The sequence below is a fragment of the Motacilla alba genome, chromosome Z (assembly GCF_015832195.1).
Source record: "Motacilla alba alba isolate MOTALB_02 chromosome Z, Motacilla_alba_V1.0_pri, whole genome shotgun sequence".
NCBI lineage: Eukaryota > Metazoa > Chordata > Aves > Passeriformes > Motacillidae > Motacilla > Motacilla alba.
The window spans coordinates 61,353,298-61,366,251 of NC_052046.1; the positions used below are offsets into that span (position 1 = coordinate 61,353,298).

General features: G+C 35.6%; 1 protein-coding gene across 8 annotated transcripts in view; it reads right to left on the reverse strand.

Moving 5' to 3' along the window:
* The window catches only part of SMARCA2 (SWI/SNF related, matrix associated, actin dependent regulator of chromatin, subfamily a, member 2), a 118,143-nt gene that overhangs the window by 14,937 nt on the left and 90,252 nt on the right, over positions 1–12,954 (reverse strand). For 7 of the 8 annotated variants that reach the window (XM_038125061.1, XM_038125057.1, XM_038125056.1 and 4 more), the window contains one exon: positions 5,134–5,351. In XM_038125061.1, the coding sequence (XP_037980989.1) occupies positions 5,134–5,351 (218 nt within the window). Of the gene's footprint in view, positions 1–5,133; positions 5,352–7,147; positions 11,194–12,954 lie in introns of those variants that run through there. The other variant, XM_038125064.1, reaches the window with a different exon arrangement.

Here is a 12,954-nt window from a genome sequence, read left to right on the forward strand (position 1 = left end):
CTATGATATTAATTTCTGTGGGCATTACCAATTTTGGAGGGAAAGAAAGACAAATTAAAAGCATGGGAACTGGAAAAACATGTGACAATAATGTTGGACTGATGCACTGCAACATGCTCTCTTCTAAACCAATGTTTTACACTGCAAGGTTGGAATAAGGTACAAGGGTGTAAAGGCACTTAAATCTCAGTTTAAGAAGTAATTGCAACAAAATCTCAGATTAATATGTACTGCAAATGGAGTCTGCAAAGATGATGCTTCACTTGGGAAAATCAGGATCAATGTGTAATTTGGAACATGTTTCCAAGTCCCTGAATCTAGGGTCTTGGTATTGTGAAAGATCATACAGAACTTTTTAAATCAAGGAACAAAGGCCAAATCTATCTAGTTACTTGTGTCCCACCATTCCTTATGGAAAGATTACAGAATTCTTAATTAATAACTTGTATGAATTAAAAAATGCTTCCAGTCATATAACCTCGGGACCACCATTTTATATTTTTGCATATTTCTACACTTCCTGTGTTTATGATTCTCTTCTTTCAGTGAATTTACTGAGAGCAACCATCTTTCCCCTCTCAGGACTGGAGAAACAAACCTAGCTGTTTCCTCTTTTAAAGCTCTCCCATGCTACTTATCACTGAAGTAATTATTTACACTTTTCTTGGTGTAAACTAATCTTTCTTGAATGGAAAAGCATTCAGGTACCATATACAAGTTTTAATAGTATCACATATAATGAATGACATACACCCATAATGAGTATTTCCATATCCACAAAGGCAATAGCGCCGCACATAAGGCTTCTGTTTTCTTATGTCTGCACAATTTTGATGGGTCATCGCTGGCTTTGGTCAATAATTTCTCTGCCCAGGTAAATCTTCTTCTGTCAGTTCCACCTGAACTGGCGCTTGAATCAGAAGAAATGTATCTTATTTTTTGGTACTTATCTGAGTACCATATAATAAACTCTGAGATACTCTACTTCATGCCATTTCTTTTACTCCAGATGTAACTGTGTCCAGTCTGCTGTGATTAACACACCACTACTGATGTTTTAATTTTGGCCAGGATATTCCTTGTTTTTAATACATATCATAAATATATTGTGATCTATGCCCCTATTTTCCAAGACCTCTTTTCCAGTTTATCAGTACTTTTTAAACAGTGCCTTCAGCTAGGTATTTTTACTTATTTTCACTCAGATTAGTGAGCTTACTCATTGTATCTCCTTTCTTTCATACTAGCTTGTAACGTTCCTGTAAATGCTTTAGCAAAATCAGAGAATCATAGAATGCTTTGGGTCAGAAAAGACCTTTGAAGATAAACTAGTTCAACTTCTCTGCTGTGGGTGAGCAGAGACATCTTTCACTAGATCAGATGACTAGAAGTCAGAGGATTCTGACCATCTCTTCTTTCCTACTTTTGCTTCATTACAGATCTAGTAATCCATTTTAAACGAGTATAGATGAAACCTACATTAATTCAGCTTTGCCTATTATGGCAAAGCAGTGTAGAAGAGTAAAAAAGGATCTAAATCTGTAGTACCACTACATGTTTTTATCATTTGATACTGAAAGCTGAGTAATGAGACCACAGGCGCAGTTTAAAAAGGTAGCAGTGACTTCAGTAGTAATTTCTACTTAATGATTTGGAGCATGTACCCCACAGTTCTTCAGACTGAGGCATCAGCTGTCTGTTTCCAGCTTAACAAAGATAAATATGAAGACAAAATACAGAAATGCCTATCAACATGAAGAAAATCTTGAAGAACATCATCCCATACTGAAATCCAATGCAAAAGAGACTGCATAAATCAAGTACTGTCAACTTGTCAAAGACCTCAACAACTCTCAATCCAAAGGCATTGAAGCAGCAGTCCAAGCTGAACATTCTCTGTCCTCCATCTTTGTCCTTTTTCTCCTTTTTAAACTATTTTCCTTATTACACAGGACACATCCTAGATACCGTAATTTCAGGAAACTAATGCTGGCTGTCAGTCATGACAAATCTCACTGCAGTTTTTTCTCCTTCAGTGTGTCTCTAGCTCTCTACAAATATCCAAAGAAAATAATCTTTTACTTGTAAATTGATCTCTAAGAACTATTAAAGTTATGCCAATGGAATGTTTCATAGAAATCAACATCACACTGGGATTCACAATGGGAATAAAAGGAAATTGGAGGATTGCTAAACTGTACTGCATAAAAGAGAAAAATCTAAATTAAATGGTTAAAATTGCACTGAGGACATGGCAGGAAGAGCAAATTGACCTCAATGCTGACTTCCACTTTTTTGCATGGAGTTCTTTATCTGAGGTTTACAAGTACAGGGATAATGACCTCTGCATTCCTTTTTTTGAGAATCATATGCTGCATTTATTCACACTGAAAATTTACCTAAAATATTGCTAATATGTCTGTTTAAACTAGTTTTGATCTGCACATTTAAGTTTGACTGTGCAATTACTGTTTACTACAGCTCATTGTTTGTATTACTGAAATCTTTAGCTTTCCTTGACATAGACAATTTTGTTGTATGTTTTTTAAGTAAGGGAGGAAAGGGTGGTTCTTATCCCCTGACATTTACAACTAAAGTCAAGTTCTAGACAGTTAGGAAAGCACTTGGAGAATTCTTCCCTGCATCAACATTAGACAGTGTCACCACAAAAAAGCAGCCAACTAGAATTTCAGATTTATATGAGCACCATGGATTTTACCTTTATTAAGAAAAAAAAAAAAGATTTTAATAAGAACAGAAATGTGGTTCTGTATTTAAAAGTAACTCTTCTCAAAAGCAAGGGAAAACATGAGATAAAGCCTGGAGAGATGTAATAGCTTAGTAATGTATTCTTTTCACTTTTTTTTTGTGCTGGACTTTAATCTGCACAAAACTTACTGAAAATTGTAGAACTGGCTTTGACAAAGTAACTCAGCCCTAAGTCAGTAAAATTTTGGATGGGTATCACCTTTTGGGACACAATCAGTTCTCCATAGTTCAGATGAGCCCTCTGGACTTATCGTAAAGAAAAGATGAACGAACATCTTTTAGCACTGATTTAAGCTGAAGACAAAGATGACTTCAAGCATTCAAATACTAAATACATGAAAACTCATTTTTTGTCCCCAGATGAAACTCATGGCCTACTTTTCTTCCAATTAACCTGTCCCTCTATACTTGCCCCAATTGCCTTCATGCTCACAAAAGCCCAGAGCTGAACAAACACTGAACCCCCAATAAAATTGAAGGGTTCCAATGCCTAAAACCCATTTAATTTTACAGCTGCAAATCCTGAAAATATTAATTGAACTCTAGAGCAAGTTAACCCCAAATATTTTGAGACATTTGAAGTTCCCTGGTGCCTAAATTTGTAATTCTATTTTTTCATAGTATTAGGTGGTTTGATGTTCTCTCACAAAAAAATCAGAATGCAGAAACTTGGAACTCCTCCTTATAACTTACAGCCCTGAAGAGCTCAGTTTAAGATGCATTTTTAATTCCTTACAGAATAGAGGTCATACACTTTTTCAATTGGAAGTAATTTTGTCTTGCATAAATGTGGGCTCCAGGGAGAGGAAACAGTATGCCTTGTCACTACACAATAGCTCAGCTGTTAACTTTTTTTGACTTAAATCAGATAGGAACTTCCTGGGGGCACAAACATCAGGCAAAAATCTTTAACCTCCCCAGAAGCCACCAGTTACTATCAGTAGCCATCCCCTACTGAAGGCTAGTGGAAGCAACTTTACTTGCTATTTTAAAAGTGAGAAGTAGATATCCTGATGAGAAGTGCTTGGTGCTTCAAAAGAAGGTTCAAGGCCAAGGATCTAAATTTCAGAGATGCTTCCTTCCAGTCCTAACTGGAATACCTAAACTTAAAACACCTCTCCCTTCTCAGCTATTCTGTTAACTGAGAGTCACAGCAAGCTAAATACACTGAGACTGCAGTCAGCTTCTTGCTCATCATGTTTGTTGATATGAATGCTGTTGCAATACAATAAAATACTTTTTGATGTACTCTAGAAAAAGCCCACAGATCACAGAATGGTTCATTTTAACAGTTATGTCCAAAAAAACTCACAGATCACAGCAGTGTGTGCTTTACCAAGTACCACCCAAAGCACCCTCGAGCTGGAACAGACGCAGACCTACAACAGTAGCTGCAAAAAAGGGCAGAATGAAGCTGCCATTTAAAGTGGGAAACTGAAAGTTGTTTACAGGCAGAAAATACATTGCTACACCTAGGTGCAGGTCAGCTAACGTAAATACTTCTTGACTTTCTCTCAAAACATTTAGCATTAACTTAGTTTATAAGAGGTGCTATATGATCTAAGTAATCCAATGTACAGCAAATAAGGGGTAAGCACATAAGGCGGCTTTACTGATTTTTGGCAGAAACAAACTGAGTTTAAATACAACTTTTGCAATCAAGTCTGATTCAAAGACATTATAAACTAATTCTTAATTTCTTGCTCATGAAGCATAGGTGATTTGCAGTTTGAAAATCTGCAAAACAGAAATCTTCAGATGACATTTCAGGTTACAAAGAGTATTTTTTCCCTGAAGTCCATCTACTTTGCATATTTTTTTTCTGAAAATGGGGATTTCTTGACAAACAGGTTCCCATGTTTGATGTTTCAGTATTTCTGTATTTTTTCTTTTGGCAGCTGTAATGCTCATGATATGAGCCCTACGCATTTTGGGCAGTCTTCCAGTCCTTCACTGTGAGGCACATGTAAACTTGAATTAATAAATCTGTAGCCATGTCTTTGAAAAGATTAATTTCAACATCTGCTCACTAAATTGAAGGGAAATCCTGCTCAAGCTGTATGTTCTTAAATATACACCTTGAGCAGAATTACTTCATTCCTAAGCAGGAGCTCTACACTTTCTTTTTGCTTACTTTTTAAGATTGTGCTTTAACAACTTTCTACGAAATCGGTGTTAAAAATAAAACTCTACAAAGTGTGAGACTTTCAGGATCAGACCCTAAGAGGAATTACTCTTCAGAAAACAGTGTCAACATGTCTTTCTAAAGACTGAAAAAAATGAAGCTGTTATAAAATGCAGAGATTGGTATCAGCAGGGAGGGAGAGAGCACATGTAATAGAGATAGACTGTCTCCAAGCTCACCTGTCCTTGTAGTTTATCACAGTATCAATAATGGCATTCATTTGTTTTGTCAGTTTGGGTGGATTGGGCGATAACTTCTCTGCAGGAGGTCTGCCTCTTCTTTTCTTTGCTTTCTCTCCATCCTCCTTCCCAGAGTCCTTATCCACGTTTCTTCGTCTCTTTCGCTTTTTAAGCCGGACTTCCTCTTCCATTTCTTCCAAATTGCCGTCTTCAATTGCCTGACAACCGTGGATTCAAAAAGTACAATTTTTAAACGAAAGAGATATTGCAAAGGGAAATGTCAAACTATATTTAAAAATAACAATAAAAACCCTCTGCAATTCCTCGGGATGCAGATAATTTATCTCTAAATGTTCTGTTTATTTACAAACAAGGATACAAGAAATTTACCTATCAGCAATCAAAGACAACACAAACGTGAACTTTTCTTAAGGATCCCACTATCATCTGAACATGTTATTTTATCTGAACCTTGAATTCCGCACCAAATCACATTTCACACATACTGACCTGGGGTACTGTCTCAGTAAGTGTACAGAAAACATTCATTTTTTCACATCAGTGTCAGTTCTGGGTTACACAGTTCCATGTAAAATAGACTTTGATAGCACATGTTTTCAAACAGGACAGTCTAAATTGTGCTCAGCTCTCAAAGCCAGTTCACACACAGTTCTTTGTGCATACACACAAAAGACAGATATTTTATGTAGTAACAACTCCTCTTCCAAGCCTTTTAAGCAACTTTTAAATCACGTAAGAGTTAAAATCATCTCAAAATGTATAATTTTTTTTCTGGAATAGGAACCATGAGGTACGCAGAAGCATTGACAGTACAGTGGTTTGCTGTAAACAGGACTCACAACATGGGATGCATAAAACCCATCCCAAAAAGTAAACCATACACACAGTCACAGACAATTAACACTAATTTCAATTGTTTCAATTACCTGGATGTATGCTTTTAACCAGACCCAGCAGCTTTATACAGAGAGATAAAAAAATTGCTACAAAAAACCGAACTAGGAATAAAGGGAACCTGTTCACATACACAGTATCAGATCCACATCATAAAGCAAGAAGCTGAACTTTTTGTGATTTGAGAAAGCAAACAAAAGAAAAGAAATAAAAAAACCTGGTCATAAGAGAACTGAAATTAAAAATAACAACTAAAATAAAATAAAAAATCTGAAAACTAAGGCTCTCTGATTTCTCAGAACATAACTAATGTTGATATTTGTCGCTTTTGCTTCTCAATATTGCCTTGAGTACATGCAAATGCTAATCAATCCTTTCTCATAGCTGAAAGAGCTCTAATCCTAAGGCAATTACCTTCATTTCTCCACAGCACCAAACATGGCTAATATTTATGATCATGTGAGCATAACAATCAATATAAAAAAGTGATTACAGCCTAGACATAATTTTTCTCAATTGTGTAAAATGTCTCTCCAAAAACATTTTGTGAACAAAACCTGATGCACAACACAAAATAACCTGGCATGTTTAAAAAAACAGTGGGATTTTGAAATCTGTTTCCTACGCATCCTCCGATGTGCAAATCCACAGACAAACACAAAAGCAGAATCCTGTGAGACAGCCTGAAACTAGGCCTTAATAATCAAAAGACAATTTACATCATGCTTCCACAGCATTCAGATATTCACTATGAAGGAAGCTCGAGATCTGATGAGTTACAAAAAAAGAAGAAGGGGAAAAAAAAATCTGCACGCAAATTCATTAATATTCATCTGGCTAAAGCAGGACACGCGCTATAAAACACTGAGGCTAATGAAGATTAAGAAAAGGAAATTTCTCTGCTTATCTTGGAAGCTAGAAAAGCTAACAATAAATACAGCATGCAAGGCTGTCAACAGTTAATGCCATTGCTCTCCTCAAGCACTCAGTTGTACATTGAAATACGAAGAACACCGACTTTTGATGTGTTACACACCTACACATGCCTGTGATGTAGTTCTACTGAATCTTCAAGACGGCAATGAAAAAGGATATTTACCTTACCACTATCAGCAGGCCGGCTATCGGAAATCACAGTTAGTGGGGATAAAATTAACAAGCCAGCAAAGCAGCGAGCTGCTAGTCTCTTCATCAGCTGATCAGGAAAAAAAAGAGAGCTGGGGAAAGGCTATGTTTTCATATACAAGTAATTTTATTTTACTGAAAATTTAATACTGAAAGGATTGTGGATACTGAAATCTGCTGTTTCATTCTACCTACTACAAGGCCTGAAGCCTTCCTCCTTCAGCTGGTTTTAATATTGACAACTACTTATCATATTTCTCCCCTTATTATTCTAAGCAGTCAAATTGGATTTTTAGCTGATTCTTGTTATTATTAAATAATAATAGCACGATTAGACAATTTCATGTATGATTTTAAAACTGAAATTGCTTGCATGCATTTTAAAGATGCTTTCATTACAAAAAATGTATTCCTACTGCTCCACAGAGAACAGATCAAGTTTTGGTTACTGAAACTGATACAATAATCTATTCTGATTTAAAATAAATTAAAAAAAAATAAAACCAAACCAAGTAACCATTCCATTAACTTTGCTAACTTTTTCTCTTAACATTTTTCTGTCCTTCAGAAAACTTCATTTAACTACAACATATTTATATTTTTGCTTGCTTAACAGATTTTCTACCACCAAAAAGAAATCACAGTGGTTTTGTCATCACAGAGTATATAACATCCCACTTCAGAATTCTGCACAAAAATTTTGGTTAGAGTAGGCAGTATTTTGGGAAATAAATATCAATGAAAAGAAAAGACAGAAGTGAAAAGTTGGGATTTTTTAAAACATTACAGCAATGTAGTAAAGACAAATGATACCCAAGTAAACTAACATACACTCTTGCACTCTTAAAATTAGTAGCTAGCAGGTAGCAAAGGAACTCTGAGCAAATTACAAATCTACCATCAAACATTAAACTTTCTATCTAACCAGTAATATATCAATCAACTACTATATTAAGTTTTCAAAACTTCTATGCATCAATGTAAACTCAGACAGCTTTAAGATGTTAGTGACCCCACTCGAAAATCATTCCGACAATACAAGCAGTACAAAAATGTTGCTATTACAACTCTTAACATTCATTCTCAAGAGACAAATTTGTATTTTGTACATAAACAATGACATTTAAAACTAAACCTATATGCTTTATTCTGTCTCAAAAGAAGGCTTAAAACTGTATCACATGAATCAATTATCAGCAGATAGGTTAATGCTCTGAGTATACATCTACGCATATGATCCAAGCATGTGGGTACCAGCAGCAATGTATTTATTAAGCAAATTCATCTGACTGAGCTCTTTGATAGAAAAGCTTACTATTCCAGGCCCTAAGTGCCACACTGAAGAGAATACCCTTCCAAACCTCTACCAGTACAATTATGATACAGTTGCATCTCAGGCACAAATCTCCAGTTCCTGACAGATGATGGGCTGTGTGAGAGTGCAAAATAAGACAAACATCTCTCATGTTAAAATGCCTCTGGATTAGTGAGGTGAACAGCAAGGGAGTCAAAGAAAATAGTACATGAATAAAAATTTAACACTTTCCTTCCATTAAGGAAACTGGACAAAACAGTACCAAAAGAAGTCTGTACACCTCATTTTTTTCAAAGACAGCTGTAAAAATTTAATGTCAATTTTTGTAAGTTGTCAGGCATCTCAGGAAAGGCAAATACGCCAGTGAAATATGAGGACCCTGTGTTAAGTTCTGTACTGACAAAATGTTCCTGTTTTTCTGACTCATATTGCTGCAACCTAGTCCATGTACACAAACCAATTTCATTTCTAAAGAGGCAAGAGCACAGTTATCATGGATTAAAGAAATCAAACTGCCTTCCCCCAAAAATAAGCTTCCACCCCCAAGAACAAATATGTATTTTTCAGGAGGCAAGCAGAAGTTACTTTTGAGACACTCTGTCTCCCTACTGCCGCTTGCAATTAGATTTTCATCTTTCCTAAAGAAGCGTTGTTTTGAGGCAGAAGTATTGTTAGGGAACATCGTTACAATATTGATACATGAGCTGCAAACAGAAACAAAGTAGGGATAAAATGCTAACTGTTTCTTTTCTCCATTTGAAAGACAGGATACTACACATGTATTCTTCTGTCAGTGATGATACTGCACTGTGACTCAACAACTTTTCAATTTAGTACTAACAGCTCAGTTTTGTTTCAGGACTGTGTTCTGCAAGTCAATAACTGTGTAGGCCTTACACAACTAATACATTTTAAAATAATTTTACAGGAATGAGGTAACTCAAGTGTGGTCGCAGAGTGAATCAATGGAGGTGCTCATCATAAAATCAGCTTCGGTGTCTAAGGTCTGCCTTATTTAGATAGTAAAACACTGTAGTACATAATTATTTTTCCTCTGACTGGAGAAAACTAAGTAACTAGAAAATTGAGACATAGTGAAAGCTACTGGTACTACATGCAGTCAAAAAACTGAACACACAGAGCAGAAGTAGCATAGAGTCATATAGTAAGTCTGTTTGAAGCTGTTCAAGTGAAACAGGACACAAGCAGAGGACATGCAAACTCTTCACTCTTCACATGTGTCACTCTCCAGTTTTATCTTAATGAGATGAAAATGCAGACAACTCGCCGCATCCCTTAACATCAATGCCCTGTGCCTCTCCAACTTGCAAAGTTGAAAGACGGCTATTCTAACTAACATTATCATGTGAAGAAATACCCTAGCATGCTAATTAAACTCAGTATTTCAAGAGAAAGCACTTACACATAGGTGAGCAGAAAAAACCCACACCATCTTACCAAATCCCTGAACAAAAATACTAACCCAATCATACAAAATCTCCAAAAGAATGAGCTTTTCTGGGAACAACACATAACTTAACAGGGCATTTTACTGACTACTGGCCAAAAGACACTAAGGTTAAGGGCTGTTAAGCACTCAAAACCAAAAAACATGACAGTAGTGCAGTAATGAACAGCAGATGACTGCTTTGCAAAATGAAGTTCACATTTACCACATTAGAAGGGAAGAAAGGAAGAAAAGAATCCTAGGAACGGCTGACAATAAACACCAAAAACTCTAAAATGACATCTACTTAGCCTTACCAATTTTTCTCTTCAATGAGATCCTTCTTAGAATATTGTACTGGTATTCCAAGAGAAGTTTTCCTGTTTGGTTTTTTTTTGTTTGTTTGTTTGTTTTTTGTCTTGTTCTGTTTGAAATCCTACCATTCTTTATTTTACATTTGTTCTCAGATTAAATCTGGCAACCAATGAAGACTTCAACTTTTCACATTGCAGTTCACACTCTTAAATACATCTCTTCAAAATCCAGTTCTCTTGCTTATCTTTTTACCAATTACATTTCTGACATCTGGGACTGCTTCTAATTTTCACATTAGAATTGTTTCTTGGCTCTGTACAGCAAGTTTCCTTTCATTACAATTGTATCTTGCTATGGAACAACAAAGAGGTGAGTATACTAGATAAAGACTGAGGAAAAATACCTTTAACACTTGACAATTAGAATAAAGGGCTTAAGATATTCTATCAGCAGTGAAATCAATAAATACCTGAAAATAATTTTAAAGGTTGGTGAAGAGTTATTTTAATTCAATTTCCTCTCCTTGTTGGGTATTACTGCACAACAGATTCACCAGTCTAGTTTTTCTGAGACTAAACTAGAACAGAATATAGACCACAATCTGTCAAAGACAAAGAATTTGTGATTACATCCAGTTTTAACTTGCTTTCATCAAAGTATTGTTTTTTCTAAAAACTCAAAATGCAGTAAATGTGTTCTTCAGCCATATGTTCACCAAGCAAGCGTCTGTGTCGTCACATCACTGAAACTAACATCTTTTTAAGGAGTGGGAGAAAATAGACTGTTTTCTGTTTTGCATTTGAAAATTATTAATAGTTTTCCAACTATTTCCACTGAAATTCCAGCTGCCTATATTTGATTAGACATTAAGGAGAACAATAATGTAAATTACAGGTTTTTCCTAAATATTGATTCAAAGACTGATGACGAAATGCTCTGACATAACCACACAAAAATATGAGTTATCTTTAAAGAGAAATGGCCTAAACCAAAAAACAAAAAATAGTGACTTAAAATAATAATAGGATCAAAGCTTTTATCATCAGTGTTTTCTCTTGGATCTGAGAAAATTTTTTCAGGTCAAATATCCTAATATTTAATCTTGATATAAGATATCTTTAATGGTGAAGCTTCATCCTTAATATGATAATGATTAAGTAAAATATCATGCAGATCCAGCACTGATAAACTCTCTCTCAGTGGGTTATGACAAAACCTACTGACAAGCGCATAAAATAAAATTTTCTTCTGTTCAAAAGTGAAGTCTTATTAAAAAAAATAAAAAATCTGTAATTAGTCTCATTTGTCCCTCCCCCAAAAGGCAAACAGTGATTTTAAATGGAACTCCTCAAGCTGATTTTGCACCAATGAGATTTTAAAAAACTTTGGGGACAGAGAAATTGTAGAGCACAATTAACTACTCCAGATAGCAGGACCCCACTGCTGGTCTGCTCAGAGAGCACCATGGAAGTGCTTCATTAAAAGTAAGGAACTGGTTAATAGAAAGAAACAACTGTATCATGCTGACTATAAAGATACTTTGCTCAACCAATCAGAGCACTGAGAAAATACACACTCACTGTGTCAAGACCCTGCAAGTGAAACTACCCAAAAATCATCACTATTCTATGGTCTACATTTACTTAGTCACACTCTGAGAAGATCTACAGCTCTGTAATTGTCTTCTACAGTTTTCAAATTGTCTTGCTAAGATTTAATTTTAAAAACCTCTTGACCAAGCCAACCTCACCTAGGAGCAACAGAAAGATGTGAGAGGAATCTAAAATAATTCTATGCCAGAAACTATTGATATCATCCTCTTAATCACTGAACTGTTTTGTTGTGGTGGGGTTTTTTGTTTGTGCTTCCCAAACCTTCCTCCCATCATTTTAGAAAGCTAGATAACCTGCTGAAGAATTCTTGTCACTTACAGTAATAATAATAAACCTGCTTCTGAACACAGGGGAAAAAAATCTCCCCTTCATGAGGACAATTTATAATGGACTTGTAAAATACTAGACAGGAAAATTTCCAGATGATAAACAAACATATTCCAAAAGGGATCTTACAATAGCATTTCTCAAGTACAAGGTACCCTGAGTATTTCAGATTGCCTTCATATAGTTCAGAACCTTAGAGCAAATTGGTATCTCAAAGACTAAATATTGTTAACAGACTGCTACTGAAAATAGTTGCAGGTATCTTTGGAAGTAAGACTGGAAGTAAAACTGAGAGACTGAATGAGATATAACTAACTCAAGAAAGACACTGGAAGACTGTAATGAAAATACTGCAGGCATGTTTCCCAACTTTGGATTCACAAGCAATCGATCTTGAAGTAAAATCAAAGCCATGATAGAGATGCCTCATTTTTTCCATTTTATCTTGTTCACCATGTCAGACAAGATTATAGACAAGATTGTGGAGCATTTAGTGACTGGTGTTACTCAGGGAGGAAGTGAAAATAGGAAAGGTTTCCCCCTTTTTTAATTTTTATCAGTCTTATTAAGAATTCTGATTCAGGAAAGCCTACTACAGGAGTGTAGAGAACTCTATACTGACAAAGGCATTGTGAGATAATTGGTACCAGAGTTATGCTTTTTCTTGAACAAGTACATTATCTTCCCTACACAAGGGGCAACGAAAGTTAATTGCATGAGAAAATCAGCTTTTCTGATGGGCATCAGGAGAAGGTGGGTGCCAG